Source organism: Oncorhynchus tshawytscha, linkage group LG13 (assembly GCF_018296145.1).
Source record: "Oncorhynchus tshawytscha isolate Ot180627B linkage group LG13, Otsh_v2.0, whole genome shotgun sequence".
Taxonomy (NCBI): domain Eukaryota; kingdom Metazoa; phylum Chordata; class Actinopteri; order Salmoniformes; family Salmonidae; genus Oncorhynchus; species Oncorhynchus tshawytscha.
In genome coordinates, this window is record NC_056441.1 from 47,154,355 (window position 1) to 47,179,094 (window position 24,740).

The window sequence follows — 24,740 nt, forward strand, 5'->3', positions numbered from 1 at the left end:
AACTGTATGTATATGTAAACAAAAAAAGAAATGTCCTCTCACTCTCAATTGCATTTATTTTCAGCAAACTTAACATGTGTAAATATTTGTATGTACATAACAAGATTCAACAACTAAGACCATAAACTGAACAAGTTCCACAGATGTGACTAACAGAAAAGGAATAATGTGTCCCTGAACAAAGGGGGGTCAAAATCAAAAGTAACAGTCAGTATCTGGTGTGGCCACTAGCTGCATTAAGTACTGCAGTGCATCTCGTCCTCATAGACTGCACCAGATTTGCCCGTTCTTGCTGTGAGATGTTACCCCACTCTTCCACCAAGGCACCTGCAAGTTCCCTGACATTTCTGGAGGGAATGGCACAGCCCTCACCCACCGATTCAACAGGTCCCAGGCGTGCTCAATGGGATTGAGATCCGGGCTCTTCACTGGCCATGGCAGAACACTGACATTCCTGTCTTGCAGGAAATCACACACAGAACGAGCAGTATGGCTGGTGGCATTGTCATGCAGGAGGGTCATGTCAGGATGAGCCTGCAGGAAGGGTACCACATGTGGGAGGAGGATGTCTTGCCTGTAACACACAGTGTTGAGATTGCCTGCAATGACAACAAGTTCAGTCTGATGATGCTGTGACACACCGCCCCAGACCATGACGGACCCTCCTCCTCCAAATCAATCCTGCTCCAGAGTACAGGCTTCGGTGTAACGCTCATTCCTTTGACGATAAACGCAAATCCGACCATCACCCCTGGTGAGACCAAACTGCGACTCGTCAGTGAAGAGCACTTTTGCTAGTCCTGTCTGGTCCAGCGACGGTGGATTTTGTGCCCATAGTCGACATTGTTGCCGGTGATGCCTGGTAAGGATCTGCCTTACAACTGGCCTACAAGCCCTCAGTCCAGCCTCTCTCAGCCTATTGCGGACAGTCTGAGCACTGATGGAGGGATTGTGTGTTCCTGGTGTAACTCGGGCAGTTGTTGTTGTCATCTTGTACCTGTCCCTCAGGTGTGATGTTCGGATGTATCGATCCTGTGCAGGTGTTGTTACATGTGGTCTGCCACTGCGAGGACGACCAGCTGTCAGTCCTGTCTCCCTGTAGCGCTGTCTTAGGCGTCTCACAGTACGGACATTGCAATGTATTGTCCTGGCCACATCTGCAGTCCTCATGCCTCCTTGCAGCATGCCTAAGGCACATTCACGCAGATGAGCAGGGACCCTGGGCATCTTTCTTTTGGTGTCTTTCAGAGTCAGTAGAAAGGCCTCTTTAGTGTCCTAAGTTTTCGTAACTGTGACCTTAAATGCCTGCCATCTGTAAGCTGTTAGTGTCTTAAGGACCGTTCCACAGGTGCATGTTCATTAATTATTTATGGTTCATTGAACAAGCATGGGAAACAGTGTTTAAATCCTTTACAATGAAGATCTGTGAAGTTATTTGGATTTTTACGAATTATCTTTGAAAGACAGGGTCCTGAAAAAGGGACGTTTATTTTTTTGCTGTGTTTACAGACCTCACGGAGTATTCCCTTCAAGACTTTTACCGGAACAAGTTTTAAAACCCACATTTAATACAAATGTCACTTAAATATGAACAAATATGAATCATCGTTAGACAATTATGTTTCATGTCTCATGAATAGATACAGGTTATTAAAACACTTTTCTACTATTACGTGGGGGACTTTTATTTTATTTATTTTTTTGAAAATCCGAGACACGGAAGCACTTTTTTAGTGTTGCTGACGACACGCGGATGATTTTCCCGGTATTTCAAGCGCTACACTTATGATTTTCTGGAGCAGCAAAAACGACTCTTGTAAGTAGATGTTGTCAATGTACGGACATTAAAAAGCTATTCATTCGTAAATTATATCAGAGTTTGTAATATAACTTGTTTTTCGATAGCCAATAATCCTCAACTCCGTTGTTCGTGCTTGAGGTTTAACGTTTGCACTGATACAAAACTGGCTACCCTGGCTTTAGTTCCGAACTTTATTACGTTAACGTTAGTTAGTTGGCTAGCTAGCTAGCTAGTTAGATCTCTTAATTGTATGAGGTAGTCATTTATATAGCTAAGCTTACCTAACCAGTTAAATGCTTTAGTTGTGGCTTGTCTGGGCATACTCTTCGAGTAACTCTATTTTGCTAGCTAGATACCTAGCTACATGTCAGTAAATGATTTTAGCAAGCTAATGTGGCTACTACTTGTTTACTTTTACTGTTCCCCCCCCCACAAAGAATTAGCCACTGAAACAACACAGGGACCACATTAGCACTGGTGTTCATTTGGATTTGGTACAACTACAGAAGGAGGCATCCACAGAAATATATGCGGAGGGATGCCGCCAGTGTCTGAAATGGAGATGGCCGCGCCAGAGGGCGGAAGCACGGGGGGGTTGACCCGAGCGGACTGCCTCTGCCCTGTGTGCCTGGAGATCTTCCTGGAGCCGGTGACGTTGCCGTGCCGCCACACCTTCTGCAAGCCTTGCTTCTTGGAGACGGTGGACAAGGCCAATCTGTGCTGCCCGCTGTGTCGCAAGCGGGTGTCCACATGGGCACGAATCAATGGCAGGAACAAGACGCTGGTCAATGATGAGCTGTGGCAGCGGGTGCAGGCTGAGTTCCCCATGCAGTGCCAACGCAGGCTCAGTGGACAGGAGGAGGAGGAGGATGGAAACAGTTAAGTGACTGACAGTGTTTTTCATTTAACAATGAATGACTTCCAAATGGCTTGTGTCTTTTAGTACAGCTGGGTTGGGTATGCTTTGAGGTAATTATGGGTTCACAGAGCACCTTGTAATCAGACAAACCCATTTCTTCTCACTGTTGGGTGGGTTACGTGAGGTCGGTTGACCTGCCAGTTTCTCTGTTTGTTTACCTGCCGTTTCCCTCTGCCTCCAGTATTGGTCCCCGGACCCAAAGTCAGTCTGCCTGGAGAGGTACGGAGGGAGTATGAGGATCAAATCAGCAAGGTGAATTCTCAGGGTACATTATACCTCGGTCCTGAGTTTTTCCTGACCATGTAACGTGACCAGGAAAAATTCTGGGCCATAGGTATGGACCTGATCATGGCCTCATGGGAAAACTCTGGCCCCAAGTTATAACGCAAGTTTACATTTTAGTGTACTCTTCAGTCACATAGAATACACTTGACATGACCTCTGACCCTTTTCCAGATATTAGAGGAGAAGCGTGCCCTGGAGGAGGCAGAGAGGAAAGCAAGTGAGGAGTACATCCAGTGCCTCCTCGCAGACGAGAAGGAGCGCCTGGAGGAGGAGAGGAGGCGGCACGAGGAGATGCAGCTGGAGAATGACAACAAGCTGGCCAGACTGCTCAGCCAGGAGCTGGTGGGTTTAATAGTCTAATATCAGATTACATACTCAGGTTCTCCCTCATTTGTAGAGCCACACAGACCACTTTTTCATACGAACATATAGTTTATTGCTGACAAAAAGCAAATAGCAATACTGTATCAATTCAATTGATTGGGTCTGTATAGTAGCAGATCAGGTTTACAGGTTGTGAAAGTGCAATGAGTGTTCTAATCTTAGAAGCTTGCATTAGCTTTTCAGGTCGGTGACATGGGCGAAATCTGAAAACAAAAACGGAACAAAATGTCCGAAAAACACCATAGTTCAAACTTTTGAAATGCATTTGGTTATAAACCGTATTGGGGGCAACGCAGTACAGTAATATTTTTTTGTGGTAATGAGTAATATAACAGTACTGTTCCAATTTGAGTAATAATATGACATTTACTGATCAAAAATAGGTTGTTACTTTTGTTATATGCATTGAGCTTGTCTGATTCTTTAAACTTTTTTTTTTTTTTTACCCCAGTTTCTTCCCAATTTCGTGGTATCCAATTGGTAGTTAGTTTTCTCATCGCTGCAACTCCCGTACGGACTCAGGAGAGGCGAAGGTCGAGAGCCTTAATGTGTCGTAGGAAACACAGTGCACCTGGTTACCGTGTCAGTGTGCACTGCACCCGACCCACCACAGGAGTCGCTAGTGCTTGATGGGACAAGGACATCCCTGCAGGCCAAACCCTCCCCTAACCCGGACGATGCTGGGCCAATTGTGCGCTGCCCCATGGGGCTCCCGGTTGCGGCCGGATGTGACAGAGCGTTAAACTTAGTCTTTGATGAAATAATACACGTGACTCGAGGGAGCCAGAGATTTAGATAACCAGAAGAAAAAACCTTAACCTGACCTAACCATTCTCCTGCTGGCTTTTGCAGTTTCTGCCATTACTCTCCTGAAGTTGCCTGTAATAGGCTACATGAGAAGTTTACAACCTTTCTCATGTGGAATGCCAATTTCTACCAATCTGCGTGTCGGTAATGGTTTTCATATGCATATTTTCAGTTTCATAATGTTTTCATATGTCAATCATTGTCATGTGGTTATTCAAAGTTCTATTTATACTAATGATACAAACTTAAAAAGTAACTTCTATTGCCAACTATTGTAAAAATAGACTATAAGCCAACAAATAAAAAGATTGTGGCCTGCAGGTAGAAAATATCCTGATAATGTTTATGCCTATAAATCACATTGGCTCGTCTGCAACGAACTTGAAACATTGTATCAACTTGGATCCAGGGCCCCAAGCTTGTGCTAGCGAACTTGCAACATTGTATGAAATATTCTGGGCCTTCAGAGTTTCCTGGGACAGACAACTGTAGCCGGTTTGCACAAGGGATAAGAAACAGTGCTTGACTTAGGCAGGAGCTCACCAGAGACGAGTACCGGCACCTCCAATTCTCTACAGCTTGAGCTTCTGTTCCTCTAGTAGAATATTACCTGAAAAGTAATGTGGAGCTCCTGCACCTAAGTATAAATAGTAACAGCACCAAAAATGAGAACCGGAACCTATTTCAGTTCCAAGTCGAGCACTGATAAGAAGTAATCAGGTAGGCCTTTTTTTTTTAAACCTTTCCACTAGATCAGAGTATGACATTTGTTCCTTTCAAGCTGAGTGGTTATCGAAAGGGAGAGCTGGAAATATTTGTCTAATGCATTAAGGAACTATTGTCATTCTCAACAATGTAAAAATATAATTTAATTTGCTTGCTGTTTGAGGTGAAGAAAATATTTAAGAAGCTCCACAGCTCATTAGTGGTGGTGCTTTAAACCAATCAGAAATATTATCAGATGTGTATGCCTACATTATATCCCTACATTTGCACGCAGGCCATGTACCCTATAGGCCTATATACTCCTATGCGTAATCAGGTACGCGTCCTAACTCAACATTGACGGCAGTGCTCCAACCTAAACACGGCAACTAAATTGATTTGACAAAACACGTAAATGGAATGAATAAACTTAAACTTATTTCCCAGAAGTAAAATCAAATTTATTTATATAGCCCTTCGTACATCAGCTGATATCTCAAAGTGCTGTACAGAAACCCACCTTAAAACCCCAAACAGCAAGCAATGCAGGTGTAGAAGCACGGTGGCTAGGAAAAACTCCCTAGAAAGGCCAAAACCTAGAGAGGAACCAGGCTATGTGGGGTGGCCAGTCCTCTTCTGGCTGTGCCGGGTAGAGATTATAACAGAACATGGCCAAGATGTTCAAATGTTCATAAATGACCAGCATGGTCGAATAATAATAAGGCAGAACAGTTGAAACTGGAGCAGCAGCACGGTCAGGTGGACTGGGGACAGCAGGGAGTCATCATGTCAGGTAGTCCTGGGGCATGGTCCTAGGGCTCAGGTCCTCCGAGAGAGAGAAAGAAAGAGAGAATTAGAGAGAGCATATGTGGGGTGGATGAAGTCTGCTCTGCAAACAGTGTCCACTCCGACAATGACAACGGTAAGGCTGGAATAATGATAATAATAAATGGAATGCATTAACAGAAATGACCATAACCAAACAAACAGATTAGATTAGAAAGTACAGGAATTAACTGTAAATGTAATACTGGTGATGTACAGTACCAGTCAAAAGTTTGGACACACCTACTCATTCAAGGTTTTTTTTTGTCTTTATTTTTACTATTTTCTACATTGTAGAATAATAGTGAAGACATCACAACTATGAAATAACACATGGAATCATGTAGTAATCAAAGAAGTGTTAAACAAATCTAAATATATTTTGGATTCTTCAAAGTAGCACCCCTTTTCCTTGACAGCTTTATACATTCTTGGCATTCTCTCAACCAGCTTCAACTGGAATGCTTTTCCAACCGTCATGTTGGAAAGTCTTGTTGGGAGTTCCCACATATGCTGAGCACTTGTTGGCTGCTTTTCCTTCACTCTGTGGTCCAACTCATCCAAAACCATCTTAAATTGGGTTGAGGTCGTGTGATTGTGGAGGCCAGGTTATCGGACGCAGTACTCCATCACTTTCCTTGGTCAAATAGCCCATCAAGCTTGAATTGGCTTTTAGTCTAGGCCTCCGCAATGGATTAGTTCACTGAGATGGGCACGTATAGTGCATTCAGAAAGTATTCGGACCCCGAGACCTTTTCCACATTTTATGTTACAGCCTTATTCTAAAATTAAGTTCGTTTTTTTCCCTCTGGGGTGGTGCCAGGTTTCCTCCAGAAGTGATGCTTGGCATTCAGGCCAAAGAGTTCAATCTTGGTTTCATCAGCCCAGTGAATCTTGACCTTCTGGAAGGTTCTTCCATCTCCACAGAGGAACCCTGGAGCTCTGTCAGAGTGACCATCGGGTTCTTGGTCACGACCCTGACCCTTCTCCCCCGATTGTCCAGTTTGGCCGAGCGGCCAGCTGTAGGAATAGTCTTGGTGGTTCCAAACTTTTTCCATTTTAAGAATGATGGAGGCCACTGTTTTCTTGTGGTACTTCAATGCTGCAGAAATATTTTAGTACCCTTCGCCAGATCTGTGCCTCGACACAATCCTGTCACGGAGCTCTACGGAAAATTCCTTCGAACTCATGGCTTGGTTTTTGCTCTGACATGAACTGTCAACTGTGGAACCTTTCTATAGACAGGTGTGTGTGCCTTTCCAAATCATGTCCAATCAATTGAATTTACCACAGGTGGACTCCAATCAAGTTGTAGAAACATCTCAAGGATGATCAATGGAAACAGGATGCACCTGAGCTCAATTTCGAGTCTCATAGCAAAGGATCTGAATACTTATGTAACTACTGTATTTCTGTTTTTGCAAAACCTGTTTTCACTATGTCATTATGGGTTATTGTGTAGGTTGGTGAGGATTTTTAAAAATTGAATCCATCTTCTAATAAGGCTGTAACGTAACAAAATGTGGGAAAGGGGAGGGGGTCTGAATACTTTCCAAATGCACTGTACATCTCGGTCGACCAACAGCCTATTGACCAAACAATCGACTAGTTGACTAATTGGAGTCAGCCCTAGAGGCGCTATGTATTGGGAATGAATCACTGTTATCAGCCCCTTTTTTTCTGTTCTCTTCAGAATCCAAGACCTGAGTCACAGAACATCACGTGGACTAACGACATCACCCCAGCAAAGAAGAAGCGGAACACCAACGCTGGAGATATAGAGAAGTGAGTCCCCTTACGTGATCAGACTTACGCTGTGGTCCAATTCTCTCTTCTCCCAGAAGTGTGCACTCTTTCCCTCGTGTTTAAAAATATTGGCGGTGTAAGGAAAATGGTTGGAGCTCCTACCCATCTCATGCTTGTAAATCCATAAGTAGGCTTGAACAAGTGCACACTTCTGAGAGCAGAATAGAGAATCAAAATGCAAACAAAAATAGGAACCTTGGAAGGTGTGCTGATGGCACAAATAGGCAGATAAATAACTTATTTGTGATATGTGGTTCTACTACCTTTACAGTTTGTTGCTCTGGATAAGTGACTTCATTAAATATATTACATGGGAGTTTTCTGACAATTTATTTTCTTTCCAGGTTCTTGTCCCCAATTCCACAAAGACACAACAGCAACTCAGAGACTAGTCCCACCTCCAGCTTTATGGCTAACAAGGTGGGTCTCTGTCACTCTCCAAAATGCTCGTGCAATCAGAATTTACTAAAAAAACATGCTCTTCTCTCTGAATCCACATACACCTAACATGTGACTGATAAACATTATGTACCGAAAGACCCTACAGGCTTTTGCCATGCTCTTGAGCCAAAAGGGATACCATAAATAGACATATTTGACTGAGGGGCATACCCGTCCTCACACCCAGGAGAACAAAAGCAAATATTGTTTGCCTAAAATTATGGGTATTTATGGTTTTATGATGGGGGGAAATTCCATATCTCAGCCAACACTTGATGCAAAATGTAACAAACAGTTAGCAACTACACTTTAATATTAATCTTGAACTTCTGTTTACTTTTGTGCCCGATTGAAGGAGAACATCTTGCACTCAGAGAGTAAGCCTTGGTCTTCCAAAGAGCCAGCAGAGCAAACAATGCCCTTGCTAGAATTCTACCCGGAGAGCTACCGCACGCCGTGTGAGGCCTCAACGTCATCAGAGCGCATGGTGTACCATCTGACCGTCCCCTCAGGAAATTCACTGGCATGCACACCCCTCCACGGCACCCCGAAGAGAGGCGTGACCTCGGCGAAGAGGAAGAGCTGTGACATTGAGGGGCCTTACGAAGGGAAAGCAGACGTGGTCAGTAAGCTGCTCTGTCCTTCATCCTCGTCATCTCGCCATGCTGCAGATAGAGGAGAGGTGGCCCTAGTCGATCTAGGGGAGAAGGCCCTGCTGCTCCAGGAGCTGGCCCAGAGAGAGAAGGTACTCTTCAGCCGCATGCAACAGGAGCAGGAGGACCGGCGGCTGGCTTTCCAGCTGCAGAGGCAGCTGGACCGCGAGGAGGCCGTCCACGCAGTAGACCGCAGCAAGGGCTCCAGTGACCAGTACCAGCTCCGCCAGAAACCTGACTCCAGCTCCATGCCCGAGGGTAGTGGTCGAAGCAGGGCCAGCAGGGGGCGCTCACGCACCTCCACTGAGAACAGGAACACAGTGGAGAGGAGGCAGCTGTCTGGGCCCTCATCTACCACCAATAAGGGGGAAAGGAGCTCCACCATCTCCAGCGCTGCTGCCTCAACCTCCAAGCCACTGAAGAGGAGCAGTAAGCAGGCCACCCTTACAGAGATGTTCCCCAGTCTGGGCAGCTGAATCCTGGGTGTTTGGAGCATTTGCATTGGCCATCACCTCTTGTTAACTGGTCTTGCCGTATCGCCTAGAGGGCTCAGATGGTCAGGATTTAAAAAAAAGTTTTGCAAGTTGTCTGAGCCTTTATGAGCTTATACCTTGGGGAGAAGAGGGTAGATATTGCTTGGACATTGACCGTCTGGGATTTCACTCTGGTTTGAATGCATTTCAAGGTCTTTGACAGCTTGGGGGCTCACTGGAAATGGCAGACTGGCTCGATCGACATTGTTTTGATAGTAGGTTAATTTTACTCATTGTTTTCTCTAGAGATTCATATAAGTGATTACTTAGGAACAAAATAAAACATTTTTGAAAGGTATGTCTTGTCCTGTGGCATGCGTTCATCGATACCAAGGGAAGCCAGGCTTCCCTAAATATTTGACCAATAAAATAAATGTGTATATATAAAATTTCTCTTCTGTCTGTGTTTTCATAATTTTCAGTCAATTCGCAAGTGGCTGAATCTCACTGGAGAAATCATCCGAGTGAGGAAAACAGCGCCCCTCTGTCTCAATGTGTATCTGATGCTGTCTGGAACTAAACAGTATGACCTGTTGCTGCTATAGCAATTTATTGATTGATGCCAGCAAGTATTTGGCTTCAATTGATATACTAATTATAAAAGAAGCAGCCAATCATCATTGAGCTGAGCTCAACTGTGGGTTGTCCTGGCTGTGCGGGAAAAGGCCTGTTTTGATTTGTGTTCATGCCAATCATTGTGAGACAAAGTGTCTGTTTCTGGTCTGCTTGTTGGGAGATGTGGTTTTGACTTAATTTTCTGTTACAGGCCAATTATTATGACAGATTCTGAGCTAACCATAAATTCATATATTGTGCCACTGGCCTGAGACGATTGAAATTCAACATAGCAGACTCGCGTTAACTAGCTAGCTACCTTATCTGGTTAATTTTTGCCCATGCAAGGAAGATAGGCTAGCAAACAGTTTTTAGCTGGGTAGCCTAGGAAACCAAAAACTGAAAGCGTACCGAATGACAGCATTAGACCATTTTGCCAACATGAGAGTAGGATGGTATTGGTGTTGAACTCATCTACAAGTAGGGTGAGTCAACTTTATTTGTTTTACTTACAAACTAGATTAGCGGAGGCAGTGCTCCTGTTGCAATGGAGGCTGCTGAGGGGAGGATAGCTCATAATAATGGCTGGGCAGGAACAAATGGCATCAATCACATGGAAACCAGATACCATTCAACCTATTCCACTCCAGCCATTGCCACGAGCATGTTCTCCCAAATTAAGCTGCCATCAACCTCCTGTTGTCTTTGTGCTGATTTGCGGTGACTCTGGTTATAAATTAGTAGTTGTTTAGTAAACTGTCAAACATTAACTTGCTTGACCATGCTGCAGGTCGTATAACTGTTGCGTAATATTTACTTTGGACTTAACTGGACAGATGTTGCTCTCCGGTTTTGTGATGAAACAAACTTAAGAGTATATGTAGTTGAATTTATTCTGCCACTGTGACTGTCTTTTTGTTGTCACAGTCTTTTTGTTGTCACGGCCTTATTGTACATCACAGTGGCATATGAACAAATGGGTTATAGAGCAACAGGTTGTAATGGCTTTTTTATTGCCTTAGCCTCCCCAGTGATTTCACACACACTGCTACTGCTGGTTTCTTCAACGTGCAATGTTATTGGGTAAGTGAAGTGGTATTTGAGTTAGTTACCAATATTCTAAACCAGAGTTGTCATATACATTCCATGGAGAGCCTAGTGTCTACTGGTTTTTGTTTTTTTCCATGTGAGAGGAGCTCCTTACTAATTAGTAGGGGTGTGCCAAGTAGTTGGACAAAATGAGCATCGTAACGGACTGGGACATTCTCTAGATACGATTATGATCCGAGTATTTCTTTGTCATTATGTTTTAAAAGTTATTTTCAGGTGCCAGCAAGCATCTTTCTCATGTCAGTCCGTTCCTAAACCATACTGTGCTGCAGGGTTACCCAACTGGTGGCCCCTGGTTTTATTTGCCCCTCTGAGCAATAAAATAAATAGTTTATTTTATTGTTGGCCATAAGACTAAGAACACCAGGAAATCAGCTCCAAATGATTTTCATTTTGGAAATGTGTTTCCAAGTATTCCCATGCATAATAGAGAGATGTGATCATATACAAATGTAATCAAGATTTGAAATGATTATGTTTTAGTCAAATATTACATCTGTTTGGGCTTCTTGCGGTCAATTTGCAATCTACAAATTATTTGTAATTATATTTCGGCCCCTCGACCCTCTGGTCAAGAAAAAAAAATCAGGCCTCTGCTGAATCTATACTGAGAAATAAAAATATAAATGAAACATGCCAAAATTACAGTTCATATAAGGAAATCAGTCAAATAAATAAATTGGGCCCTCACATGACTGGGTATACAGATTTAGTGCATTCGGAAAGTATTCACACCCCCTTAACTTTTTCCACATTTTGTTCCATTACAGCCTTAATCTAAAATTGATTACATTTTTTTTTCTCATCAATCCACACACAGTACCCAATAATGACAAAGCAAAAACTATTTTTTATTTTAAATTTAAAAATGATTTAAAAAATAATATTTACATAAGTATTCTGACTGGGCCAATCAAGGACATTCAGACACTTGTTTTCCCAAAGCCACTCCTGCATTGTCTTGGCTGTGTGCTTAGTGTCATTGACCTGTTGGAAGGTGAACCTTTGCCCCAGTCTGAGGTCCTGAGTGCTTTGGAGCAGGATCTCTCTGTACCTGGCTCCATTCATCTTTCCCTCAACCCTGACTAGTCTCTCAGTCTCTGCCGCTGAAAAACATGCCCACAGCATGATGCTGCCACCACCATGCTTCATCATAGGGATGGTGCCAGGTTTCTTCCAGACGTGACGCGTGACATTCAGGCCAAAGAGTCTTGGTTTCATCATACCAGAGAATCTTGATTCTCATTGTCCGAGTCCTTTAGGTGCCTTTTGGCAAACTCCAAGCGGGCTGTTATGTGCCTTTTACTGAGGAGTGGCTTCCGTCTGACCATTCTACCATAAAGGCCTGATTGGTGGAGTGCTGCAGAGATGGTTGTCCTTCTGGAAGGTTCTCCCATCTCCACAGAGGAACTCTAGAGCTCAGACTGACCATCGGGTTCTTGGTCACCTCCCTGACCAAGGCCCTTCTCCCCAGTTTTAGGAAGAGTCTTGGTGGTTCCAAACTTTTTCAATTTAAGAATGATGGCCACTGTGTTCTTGGGGACCTTCAATGCTGCAGAAATGTTTTGGTACCCTTCCCCAGATCTGTGCCTCGACACAGTCCTGTCTCTAGCTCTACGGACAATTCTTTCGACCTCATGGTTTAGATTTTTGCAATGACATGCACTGTCAACTGTGGGACTTTACATAGACAGGTGTCCAATCAATTGAATTTACCACAGGTGGACTCCCAAGTTGTAGAAACATCAAGGATGATCAATGGAAACAGGATGCACCTGAGCTTAATTTCGAGTCTCATAGCAAAGGGTGTGAATACTTATGTAAATAAGATCTGTATTTTTTTTATAAATTTGCAAAAATGCCTAAACCTTTTTTCGCGTTCTCATTGTGGGGTATTGTGTGGAGATTGAGGAAAAATATTAATTTGATCCATTTTAGAATAAGGCTGTAATATAACAAAATGTGGAAAAATGAAGGAATGCACTGTATATCTTTTTAATTTTGTCAGTCGTTTTCATCGAAAGTTCAAGCGCACTGTTAGCTAGCTAACATTAGCTGGCTGGCTCGCAGGCCAACGTTATGCGTATGATCTGTGTCGTAATATTATTCGTATGTAGTTATAGCTTATTGTTAGCTAGTTAACCAACACTGAACCTAGTTGGTTAACTTTAGTTACCTGCAGATTCATGCATGGTAGTAACCTTGAGTTGTGATTATGGTTCATTGTTTAGCTAGATAGCTGGGCTAGCTACAGGTCTAAAAAGTCTCCACGATGCAAGTAATCATTTCACTGCACCGTTTACACCTTCTGTATACTGTGCATGTGACAAACAAACTTAGATTTCATTTGATATAGTGTGTGTTTACCAGAGACATTAATGTGAAGAACAACATGACCTGCACCAAAGTCAGATTAGGATATATCGTTAGAATTTGGACACTGTCTTGTTGGCCTAAAATTCTCCGGTAGAATACCATGCTTTTATTTCGTCACACTCACAACCCTAAGCTATTTTCTGTAATTAGCTTGCAAGTAGATATGAAACCGTATGAACATTTCATATCAGGATTATAGTGACCAAAATGATCACGATTATCAGTATTAGTGCGGTATTGTTAAAATGTGCTGGAAATGTTCTAAAAGTATTGATACACACACTGATATCATTTCACCAAGTTTTATATTGAAAACAAAACAAATTAGCAGCACTATGCACTTGTGTGCATAAACATTAAAATAGTAACATTAAAGATGGCACCATGTGGCCATGAGAGGTAAGTTTCCCTAGTGCAGGTTTAAATGAACACAACCTTCAGTAAGCAAATCAAATAAACAAAAATAAAATAAAATGAGCAGCACTCACTTTGTAGTGAGGCACGGCAACCTTCATCAGCCTCAGAAAGCCAGGCCTCTCAACAATATGAAATGGCGTCATGTCCTTTGCAATGTAATATGAAAGGGCTGCAGTGAGGTCTTGAGCATTTTTTGATGTAGGTGCATAAGCAGCCTGCCTTTTAAATGCTTGTTTGAGTGTCTGTCACAACTGTAGATGAGGAGTGACCAGAAGCATCACTGGGTTTGCCTGCTGCACGCCCACTCTGTAAACAAGGGAATAGCTAATCTATTATTATTATTAGCGTTACATTATTATTATTCACACAGTCTATCTTCTGTGTTGCATTTGAGTACATACAGTGACCCCATGCACAATTTACAAAAATACAAATGAGCCTTAAGACAGTGATCGTAATTGCAATGAACCCAACAATTGACATAAATACAGGAGTCTTGTATAGGAGTCTATAGCGTTTCTCCTGTTGGAACACTTTTACAACCAAGTCAACAACTGCCGGATTTTAAATGAACAAAATATGTTGGTTGGATGACTAAACCTACATAAGGTGTTATCGTGTGCAATGGGCGTCTGCAGACACACGACGCATACAGCAGCAGAACAACTTCTAGTGTTTTTACAAGAGTAGGTAACACCGAAAGATCCAGCTCACATTATTGACAAACTATTAGCAAGTTACAGACAAACCATTATATTTTCCCCCATTCTAAAGTCCCCACGTCATGCATTTAGCTAACAGTGAATTTACCTTGCATTCGCAATAAAGTGGTGGTCATGAAGATGACTCAAGAGATTTGAAGTGTTGCCCCCTTAAAAAAACTATTTTGGATAGGGGGCAGCATTTTCACTTTTGGATAAATAGCGTGCCCAATTTCAACTTCCTGCTACTCATGCCAAGAATATAAGATGTGCATATTATTAGTAGATTTGGATGGAAAACACTCTGAAGTTTCTAAAACTGTTTGAATCATGTTTGTGAGTATAACAGAACTTATGTAGCAGGCAAAACCCTGAGGACTAACCATTCAGATTTGTTTTTTGAGGTCACTGTCAATTCAATGAGTTTTCATTGGGGAACTTGATTTCTAAGGCACTTGTTTGCAGTTTCTACCGCTTCCACTGGATGTCACCAGTCTTTGGAAATAGGTTCAAATCAAATTTGATTTGTCACATACACATGGTTAGCAGATGTTAATGTGAGTGTAGCGAAATGCTTGTACTTCTAGTTCCGACAGTGCAGTAATAACCAACGAGTAATCTAGCTAACAATTCCAAAACTACTACCTTATACACAAGATATATGAATGAGTGATGGTACAGAGCGGCATAGGCAAGATGCAGTAGATGGTATCGAGTACAGTATATACATATGAGATGAGTATGTAAACAAAGTGGCACAGTTTAAAGTGGCTAGTGATACATGTATTACATAAAGATGCAGTAGATGATATAGAGTACAGTATATACGTATACATATGAGATAAATAATGTAGGGTATGTAAACATTATATTAAGTAGCATTGTTTAAAGTGGCTAGTGATGTATTTTACATCAATTCCCATCAATTCCCATTATTAAAGTGGCTGGAGTTGAGTCAGTGTGTTGGCAGCAGCCACTCAATGTTAGTGGTGGCTGTTTAACAGTCTGATGGCCTTGAGATAGAAGCTGTTTTTCAGTCTCTCGGTCCCAGCTTTGATGCACCTGTACTGACCTCGCCTTCTGGATGATAGCGGGGTGAACAGGCAGTGGCTCAGGTGGTTGTTGTCCTTGATGATCTTTATGGCCTTCCTGTGACATCGGGTGGTGTAGGTGTCCTGGAGGGCAGGTAGTTTGCCCCCGGTGATGCGTTGTGCAGACCTCACTACCCTCTGGAGAGCCTTACGGTTGTGGGCGGAGCAGTTGCCGTACCAGGCGGTGATACAGCCCGACAGGATGCTCTCGATTGTGCACCTGTAGAAGTTTGTGAGTGCTTTTGGTGACAAGCCAAATTTCTTCAGCCTCCTGAGGTTGAAGAGGCGCTGCTGCGCCTTCTTCACGATGCTGTCTGTGTGGGTGGACCAATTCAGTTTGTCTGTGATGTGTACGCCGAGGAACTTAAAACTTGCTACCCTCTCCACTACTGTTGCATCGATGTGGATAGGGGGGTGTTCCCTCTGCTGTTTCCTGAAGTCCACAATCATCTCCCTAGTTTTGTTGACGTTGAGTGTGAGTTTTTTTCCTGACACCACACTCCGAGGGCCCTCACCTCCTCCCTGTAGGCCGTCTCGTCGTTGTTGGTAATCAAGCCTACCACTGTTGTGTCGTCTGCAAACTTGATGATTGAGTTGGAGGCGTGCGTGGCCACACAGTCGTGGGTGAACAGGGAGTACAGGAGAGGGCTCAGAACACAACCTTGTGGAGCCCCAGTGTTAAGGATCAGCGGGGTGGAGATGTTGTTACCTACCCTCACCACCTGGGGGTGGCCCGTCAGGAAGTCCAGTAGCCAGTTGCACAGGGCGGGGTCGAGACCCAGGGTTTCGAGCTTGATGACGAGTTTGGAGGGTTCTATGGTGTTAAAAGCTGAGCTGTAGTCGATGAACAGCATTCTCACATAGGCTTTCCTCTTGTTCAGATGGGTTAGGGCAGTGTGGTTGAGATTGCATCGTCTGTGGACCTATTTGGGCGGTAAGCAAATTGGAGTGGGTCTAGGGTGTCAGGTAAGGTGGAGGTGATATGGTCCTTGACTAGTCTCTCAAAGCACTTCATGATGACGGAAGTGAGTAGTCGTTTAGCTCAGTTACCTTAGCTTTCTTGGGAACAGGAACAATGGTGGCTCTCTTGAAGCATGTGGGAACAGCAGACTGGGATAGGGATTGATTGAATATGTCCGTAAACACACCAGCCAGCTGGTCTGCGCATGCTCTGAGGGCTCGGCTGGGGATGCCGTCTGGGCGTTTAATTGTTTTACTCACCTCGGCTGCAGTGAAGGAGAGTCCGCATGTTTCATGTTTTGGTTGCGGGCCGTGTCAGTGGCACTGTATTATCCTCAAAGCGGGCAAAAAAGTTATTTAGTCTGCCTGGGAGCAAGGCATCCTGGTCTGTGACTGGGCTGGTTTTCTTTTTGTAATCCGTGATTGACTGGAGACCCTGCCACATACCTCTTGTGTCTGAGCCGTTGAATTGCGTTTCTACTTTGTCTCTATACTGACGCTTAGCTTGTTTGATTGCCTTGCGGAGGGAATAGTTACACTGTTTGTATTCGGTCATGTTTCCGGTCACCTTGCCCTGATTAAAAGCAGTGGTTCGCGCTTTCCGTTTCACGTGAATGCTGCCATCAATCCACGGTTTCTAGTTTGGTAATGTTTTAATCGTTGCTATGGGAACGACATCTTCAACGGAAGTTCTAATGAACTCGCTCACCGAATCAGCGTATTCATCAATGTTGTTGAGGTTATTCCTTTGTGAAGTGAAGAAGTACGGCCATCTTGGATCAGGGTAACGTTATGTGTACTGTTTGAGAGTTGCGCAAGACTAAAAAAGTAGCATTAGTTTGTGATCCTCCTGTATTGAAAACAGATAGACCCTTCTTCAATTTGATCAATTATTAACGTTTAAAAATACCTAAAGTTGTATTACAAAAGTAGTTTGAAATGTTTTGGCAAAGTTTACAGGTAACTTTTGAGATTTTGAAGTGACGTTGTGCAAATTGGAAGCTGTTTTTTTCTGGATCAAACACACCAAATAAATGGACATTTTGGATATATATCGACGGAATTAATCGAACAAAAGGACCATTTGTGATGTTTATGGGACATATTGGAGTGCCAACAATAGAGGCTCGGTAAGGCATGATTTATATTTTATTTCTACATTTTGTGTGGTGCCTGCAGGATTGAAATATGCTATTCTCTCTTTGTTTACTGTTGTGCTATCATCAGATAATAGCTTCTTATGCTTTCGCCGAAAGCCTTTTTGAAATCTGACATGTTGGCTGGATTCACAACGAGTGTAGCTTTAATTTGGTATCATACATGTGTGATTTAATGAAAGTTTGAATTTTATAGAATTTTATTTGAATTTGGCGCTCCGCATTTTCCCTGGCAATTGGCCAAGTGGGACATTTGCGTCCCGCCTATCCCAGAGAGGTTTTAAGCAGCGAGTATTATTTTTTTAGCATGTTCTGCAGACAAGGTGACGTCAGCACTCGTGTAAAACCCAAAATACGACCACACTTCAGATTTGGTCCTCTTAGAATCTCACTGCCTTCTGCCTTGTTTTCACACGAAACAAAACCCACGTTGCATGCTGCGCCTGCGTCAGACTGTTGCTCACTGATGATGCTGGACAGTATTTACCGTCGGTTTTTCTAACATGGTTTTAATGATAAGTCACATTTGAAACGGTAATACTAATCGGCGGGAATTTTACTGTGGTTTACCGTGAAACCGGTCACTGTTTCATCCCTAGTTGAAGTTTATTTTCCTGTAATAATTAAGAAACATTTGCTAAAGTGAAGACGTTGTCAGCTGTGATATGGTCATTATTTGAACTGGCTAGCCAACTAACTTAATCTTAGCTAGCTAACAAGCTATAAACTAACCAAAACATTAGCTGCCTGGTTTGCTAGTAACTCAACGTTACAACAATGCTGAATCATATCCCCAGTGAAAGTATCATCCATCTGCACACAATACCCCATAATGGCAAAGTGTTTGTTTTTTTAAATGTTTGCACATTTATTGAAAATGAAATATAGATATCTAATTTACATGAGTATTCACATCCCTGAGTCAATACTTTGTAAAAGCACCTTTGGCAGCAATTACAGCTTTGAGTCTTTCTGGCTAAGTCTCCTAAGAGCTTTCCACTTCTGTATTAGGCAACATTTGCCCAATATTCTTATCAAAATGCTTCAAGCTCTGTCAAATTGTTTGTTGATCATTGCTAGACAACCATTTTCAGGTCTTGCCATAGATTTTAAAGTAGATTTAAGTCAAAACTGTAACTCGGCCACTCCGGAACATTCACTGTGTTCTTGATAAGCAACTCCAGTGAAGATTTGGTCTTCTGTTTTAGGTTATTGTCCTGCTGAAAGGGGAATTTATCTCCCAGTGTCTGGTGGAAAGCAGACTGAACCAGGATTTCCTCTAGGATTTTGCCTGTGCTTAGCTCCATCCTGAAAAACTCCCCAATCCCTTAATGATTACAAGCATAACCATAATATGATGTAGCCACCACTATGCTTGAAAATATGGAGAGTGGTATTCAGTAATGTGTTGTATTGGAGTTGCTCCAAACATCTTACTATTATTGCCCTTCTAGTCCATGCAACCTATTATGTGACTTGTTCAGCAAATATTTACTACTGAAATTATTTAGGCTTCCCATAATAAAGGGTTGAATACTTTTAAATGTATAATTCATTTGTAAACATTTCGAAAAACATTATTCCACTTTGAACATTATGGGATCTCGTGTAGTACAATTGCTGCAGCAAGCATAGCTGCTCATCTTGCCGCATCCATTTTTGTTATGAACAGAAACAAACCGAAATGAAACGTCCGCTGCCAGTGTTCGCAAATGGAAGCTTTGTTGAACGCACCTCTGGTCTGACAAACAGCGCTGTAGCTGTGCCACTTTCTACTGCAGATGCAGAAGGCCCTATGTTTCTATCTTAAACAGACAGATTTTTATAGGGGGTTAATCTCAATACATAAATTAGCTTCAAGACAGTTTCTTTAGTAGCTGAATATGTCTTCACTAGAGTGTGGTACTGCACTGTATGTACTGAAGGCGATCATAGCTATCTTGGCAGCCATGACATGCTAAGCTAGTGTGATCATGACATGCTAAACTAGTGTGATCATGACATGCTAAACTAGTGTGATCATGACATGCTAAACTAGTGTGATCATGACATGCTAAACTAGTGTGATCATGACATGCTAAACTAGTGTGATCATGACATGATAAACTAGTGTGATCATGACATGCTAAACTAGTGTGATCATGACATGCTAAACTAGTGTGATCAGGCGTTTCTGTTGGAAACGCTTAATCTGAAAAATGGCCGTCATGTTTCCCAAAATTAGAACGTCAAAATTTTGAACGACAGACTGATCACCTGACCAATATCTATGCATGGATTGGATTCCTTCACATTTCCCACTAGATGGCACTGCGGCTAGACTACAAGTGCAGACAGAGCGGGTGTTGCGCTACTATCTAATGAGCGGAAATGGGGGTATAAAAAAAAGCTAGCCAGTTAAGGTTTCAGAGTGTTACAACAATGCTTTATTGTTATTTCTTAGTGCTTTTAAACATTATCCCCAATGGGCTGATATGCTCTTATTTTGGAATGGATCCCACAGCTGCAGTGATTCACTTGTCCCATATCCTGGCTGAATCTACTCCACTACCAGACCCAGAATACACATGAAAAAGGATGAAGAACACAGACCAGGATAGTGTTTATTAGGCACAAAATGGATTGAAACAACGCTTTCCATTGCATACCCTAATGAACATGACTCAGGCTTTTGACAGCTTGGTCTTACCTTACCTGCACCGTTACCAGATATATTGTGGAATGTAGGGGGTTGGGTGCACTGGGAAAACAAAATTAGATCAAATGTACTGTGTATAATTATACAGGACTAATTTTGCTGATTATAAACAAATTTAAAGTAATCTACGTCATGTGTGTGTTGGTGGGGGGAGATTTACATATACTATTTGTGGGGGCGGGCATGTGTCACTGCATGGAGCCTATTTAAGTTTTGTGTTCCTCATCCAGTACTGCTGCAGTTACCAGGATCTCTCTTTCTCCCTCTCCGTCACATTCGGTCTCACTAGGTTATTCTGTCTCACTCCATCAGGTAAGACTCAAACTAATAATCACTGTGGTCATTCTCTTGGCTAATAACCCTTTTCAGTCTCTTGACTGATCTCAGACCAGTTTTTCTGAGTGAAATAGAACTTCTCTGTAGGTGAGAGGGTTGTTCTGTATTTCAAGAGCTACAAGATAAGGAACAGTGGCACTTTAAAGATTAAAAAAAACAAGAAAATAATTATTCTGAATTCTGTCTTCTCTTCATCCTTGCTGGATGTCTACCACAGAGATGTGTGTCGCCAGCTGCTCCAGGTGTGTGGGTGTGTCCCTTGTTCCCATGGCATTTGTGTGCATGCTGGCCAATGGCCTGTTGCTGTTGCCAGACCTTCAGGCACGCTACCTGTTGGACGGTCACGTGACCAGAGAGGCCCGGTGGGGCACAGGCCTGTGGGCCTCTGGATTCCTGGTGAGACAACAATGCTGTGTGTGTGTCCTAATAAGGTCATGACATGACAGTCATCATGACACTCATGTCACTCATTCCTGAAAAACCCTGTTGTCCAAAAAAAGGCAGATTGTGGTTTGAGGGTGGATTGTCATGTGTCTAATATGTCTGTTGTCTGTTTTTAAGCTAAATTTAGAGTCAGTCACAGTGCTACGATTTTTTTGCAAGTTGTTTCTGCTATTGTTGACAGTAATACTGTAATAACATCAATTATTGGAGGGAAGTGAATGTGTAGCATTCTACTGAATAGGGATTCCATGTAAAAATTATATTCTGACCATCACTGAAACATTAAATTTTTTTTAACTTGTTTTAATGGTAAATTTAATTTAGCTTTTTCTGCTTTTGTCTGTAGGTTCTTATTGGAGCTCGGGGGTTTGTGATTGGCAGCTCAAGGGAAGGATGCTGTGCATACAGGATAGAGGTGAGGCTGTGGCCTGTTTTCATCCAAATCTGTGCACCTCAGGACCCGCATTAGCTAGGGCGAGGTTACTAATCAAACTAGTCTGGTTCACCAACCGATCCACCTCCATTAGATCTTCATGTCCTCTTTGTGAGTATTTTTAACAGTCTTCCATGTATGTCTGTGACCTGCCTGCTTGGTTGTGGTGTACATCCTGAACTAATAAGAACTAGTCTGGGAGCGCTTTTTCCTTTCTATCAAATTCTCATGGGTTATTGGATAGAGACGGAGAGAGAGAGACGGAATAATTAGGAGAGTTTTTGCATTGAAGGTCAGTTGGCCGGAATCAAACCCACGCCAACTTCAGATTATATGTATATATTATATGTATATATATTATACTACAGAGATGTGCTCTAACCACTTGCAACCACCCCAGGCCCCCTTTCTATCAAGTTGTAATAGTATGGATCTTCCGCCCTCTTGTGGCCAGATGCTGTGCCAAGTGGGGTGTTCCTGCGTGGCTCTGGCTGCTGCAGTCTTTTGCTGCCTAGTGAGCGCTACAGGACTGGTACAGGGACCACTGTGTCTGCACAACAGCACACAAGGTCTGGCCTGGGAGATGCCACTCAAACCACAGAAAAGCGGGTGAGTGTGTGTGTGAGGGGGGAGGGGGGTCCTCAATTGCTCAAAATCAGTTTTGAGAACCTACGTGTGGTCTTAAGTAGAACAACAATGATCAAATTCCCACTGACACTGTGTAGTTACACAATTACCAGTAATAATTTTCTACACTTTGCACAGCTTGTGTTCACTAGTTCTATGTGTTATGAATGTCAATTTAGTTTAACTTTGTCTTTGTAGAGATCCCATCTACCTGTTTGATAGAACATTATGGCCGGCGGCCTGCGAGGAGCCACGCAATGTTGTTCAATGGAATGTAGTGCTGTTTTCTGTTCTCATGGCAACCAGTGGACTGCAGGCCGTCCTTTGTGCAGCACATACAATCAATGCTATCCTGGGCATAATATTTGGGCCAAGATTCTGCAAAAACCAGGTGTGTGTGTGTGTGTGTGTGTGTGTGTGTGTGTGTGTGTGTGTGTGTGTGTGTGTGTGTGTGTGTGTGTGTGTGTGTGTGTGTGTGTGTGTGTGTGTGTGTGTGTGTGTGTGTGTGTGTGTGTGTGTGTGTGTGTGTGTGTGTGTGTGTGTGTGTCCTTTCACTCACTGTTAGTCTGAATGTGTGTTACAGGTCAGTCCAGCTTGAGGACATCATCCAGGAACCTAATTAGGAACAGGAATGAAGGACCTCCCGAATGAAGTACTGTAGTTACTAGATGCTGATCTTAGGTCAGTTTTACATATTTCCCCCTAATGGATGAGGTCAGGATTGCGGAGGTTTAGCTGATCCTGGATCTATGCTTACAGGCAGCTTCTACCACCGCTGAACATTGGTTCTGGCCACCAGTCAGCATTTCACGAACTAAGAAGTAGACTTGCACTTTAAAGAAAAAATCATAAAATAGCATATATTTAATATGATTTTATTATGTTTTGATAAGCTAACAGAGTAAAACAGGGAGACAAAAAAGGAAGATTTAGAAGAGGATAGAGGTAGATGGGATAGGGAGAAGCTGTTTTGGAGTTTGGAGTTTTATATACCTAGATGATACCATTCAGACAGCGGTCTCTACACTTTGCTTGCAAGTTGGCACTCTTATTGTTGACAGTATGTACACGTTATTATATTGCAAACATTATTTATGTGTGTGTACTGCTGAACAATTGTGAAGCTGTGAACTTATATATAGTCATTTTGTTAATTATATTAATGCCATAGTCATGAAGTGTGATCAAACCTACATCCTTTAGTGGGGTGCAGGGCCAAAGAATGTTGGTATGAAAGAAATAGAGCCCGCACACTCAAGCTCAATCACGTACCTTTATTCAAATCAAAACAAATCCAATTGTATTGTTCACATACACATGGTTAGCAGATGTTATTGTGAGTGTAGCGAAATGCTTGTGCTTATAGTTCCGACAGTGCAGCAATATCTAACAATTCCACAGCAAATACCTAAAACACACAAATCTAAGTTAAGGAATGGAATAAGAATATATAAATATATGGATGAGCAATGTCAGAGCGGCATAGGCAAGATGCAATAGATAGTATAGAATACAGTGTTTACATATGAGATGAGTAATGTAAGATATGTAAACATTATTAAAGTGGCATTATTAAAGTGACTAGTGTTCCATTTATTAAAGTGGCCAATGATTTCAAGTATGTATGTAGGCAGCAGCCTCTCTGTGCTAGTGATGGCTGTTTAACAGTCTGATGGCCTTGAGATAGAAACTCTTTTTCAGTCTTTCGGTCCCAGCTTGATGCACATGTACTGACCTAGCCTTCTGGATGGTAGCAGGATGAACAGGCAGTGGCTCGGGTGGTTGTTGTCCTTGATTATCTTTTTGGCCTTCCTGTGACATCTGGTGCTGTAGGTGTCCTGGAGAGCAGGTAGTTTGCCCCCGGAGAGGAGTTGTGCAGACCCTGCTGTTGTGGGCGGTGCAGTTGCCATACCAGGCGGTGATACAGCCCAACAGGATGCTCACAATTGTGCATCTGTAAAAGTTTGTGAGGGTTCTAGGTGACTGGTGCTGTTGCGCCTTCTTCACCACACTATCTGTGTGGGTGGACCATTTCAGTTTGTCGGTGATGTGTATGCCGAGGAACTTAACTTTCTACCTTCTCCACTGCTGTCCCATCGATGTGGATAGGGGTGCACCCTCTGCTGTTTCCTGAAGTCACTATCATCTCCTTTGTTTTGTTGACGTTGAGTGAGAGGTTATTTTCCTGACACCACACACACCTCCTCCCTGTAGGCTGTCTCGTCGTTGTTGGTAATCAAGCCTACTATGGTCCTCCCGAGTGGCGCAGTGGTCTAAGGCACTGCATCGCAGTGCTAGCTCTGCCACTAGAGATCACAGGTCCAGGCTCTGTCGCAGCTGGCCGTGACCAGGAGACCCATGGGGCGGCACACAATTGGCCCAGCGTCGTCTGGGTTAGGGGAGGGCTTGGCCTGCCGGGATGTTCTTGTCCCATCGTGCTCTAGCGACTCCTGTGGCGGGCTGGGCGCAATGCACGCTGACACAGTCGCCAGGTGTACGGTGTTTCCTCCGACACATTGGTGCGGCTGGCTTCTGGGTTAAGCGGGTATTGTGTCAAGAAGCAGTGCGGCTTGGCTGGGTTGTGTTTAGGAGGACGCACGGCTCTCTACCTTCGCCTCTCCCGAATGCGTACGGGAGTTGCAGTGATGAGACAAGACTACCAATTGGATACCATGA

At 43.1% G+C, this 24,740-nt stretch overlaps 2 protein-coding genes and 1 long non-coding RNA gene across 6 annotated transcripts; 2 read left to right on the plus strand and 1 right to left on the minus strand.

The window, feature by feature from the left end:
* The first annotated feature begins 1,721 nt into the window (after window positions 1-1,721).
* On the plus strand, window positions 1,722-9,552 carry rnf168 (ring finger protein 168). Of its 2 annotated transcripts, none has more exons than XM_024442016.2 (7): window positions 1,722-1,816; window positions 2,239-2,679; window positions 2,902-2,972; window positions 3,177-3,347; window positions 7,420-7,511; window positions 7,877-7,952; window positions 8,329-9,552. In XM_024442016.2, the coding sequence occupies exons 2-7, from the start codon at window positions 2,340-2,342 to the stop codon at window positions 9,100-9,102; spliced, it is 1,524 nt and encodes a 507-aa protein (XP_024297784.2). In that variant the 5' UTR covers window positions 1,722-1,816; window positions 2,239-2,339; the 3' UTR covers window positions 9,103-9,552. The 2 variants fall into 2 exon arrangements, with proteins under 2 accessions (XP_024297784.2, XP_024297785.2); XM_024442017.2 differs by having other exon boundaries at window positions 2,308-2,679.
* Window positions 9,553-10,487: 935 nt separating this feature from the next.
* On the plus strand, window positions 10,488-23,416 carry LOC112265027 (transmembrane 4 L6 family member 5). Of its 3 annotated transcripts, none has more exons than XM_024442020.2 (6): window positions 10,488-10,797; window positions 20,030-20,956; window positions 21,351-21,419; window positions 21,892-22,046; window positions 22,263-22,455; window positions 22,648-23,416. In XM_024442020.2, the coding sequence occupies exons 2-6, from the start codon at window positions 20,765-20,767 to the stop codon at window positions 22,660-22,662; spliced, it is 624 nt and encodes a 207-aa protein (XP_024297788.1). In that variant the 5' UTR covers window positions 10,488-10,797; window positions 20,030-20,764; the 3' UTR covers window positions 22,663-23,416. The 3 variants fall into 3 exon arrangements, with proteins under 3 accessions (XP_024297788.1, XP_024297789.1, XP_024297787.1); XM_024442021.2 differs by lacking the exon at window positions 10,488-10,797 and having other exon boundaries at window positions 18,892-20,536; window positions 20,778-20,956; XM_024442019.2 differs by lacking the exon at window positions 10,488-10,797 and having other exon boundaries at window positions 18,892-20,956.
* Window positions 13,489-14,523, minus strand: LOC112265028. The gene is made up of 2 exons (XR_002955713.2): window positions 14,428-14,523; window positions 13,489-13,923 (listed from the first exon to the last, which is right to left on the minus strand). It is a non-coding gene; the product is annotated as an uncharacterized LOC112265028 (long non-coding RNA).
* Window positions 23,417-24,740: the final 1,324 nt, after the last annotated feature.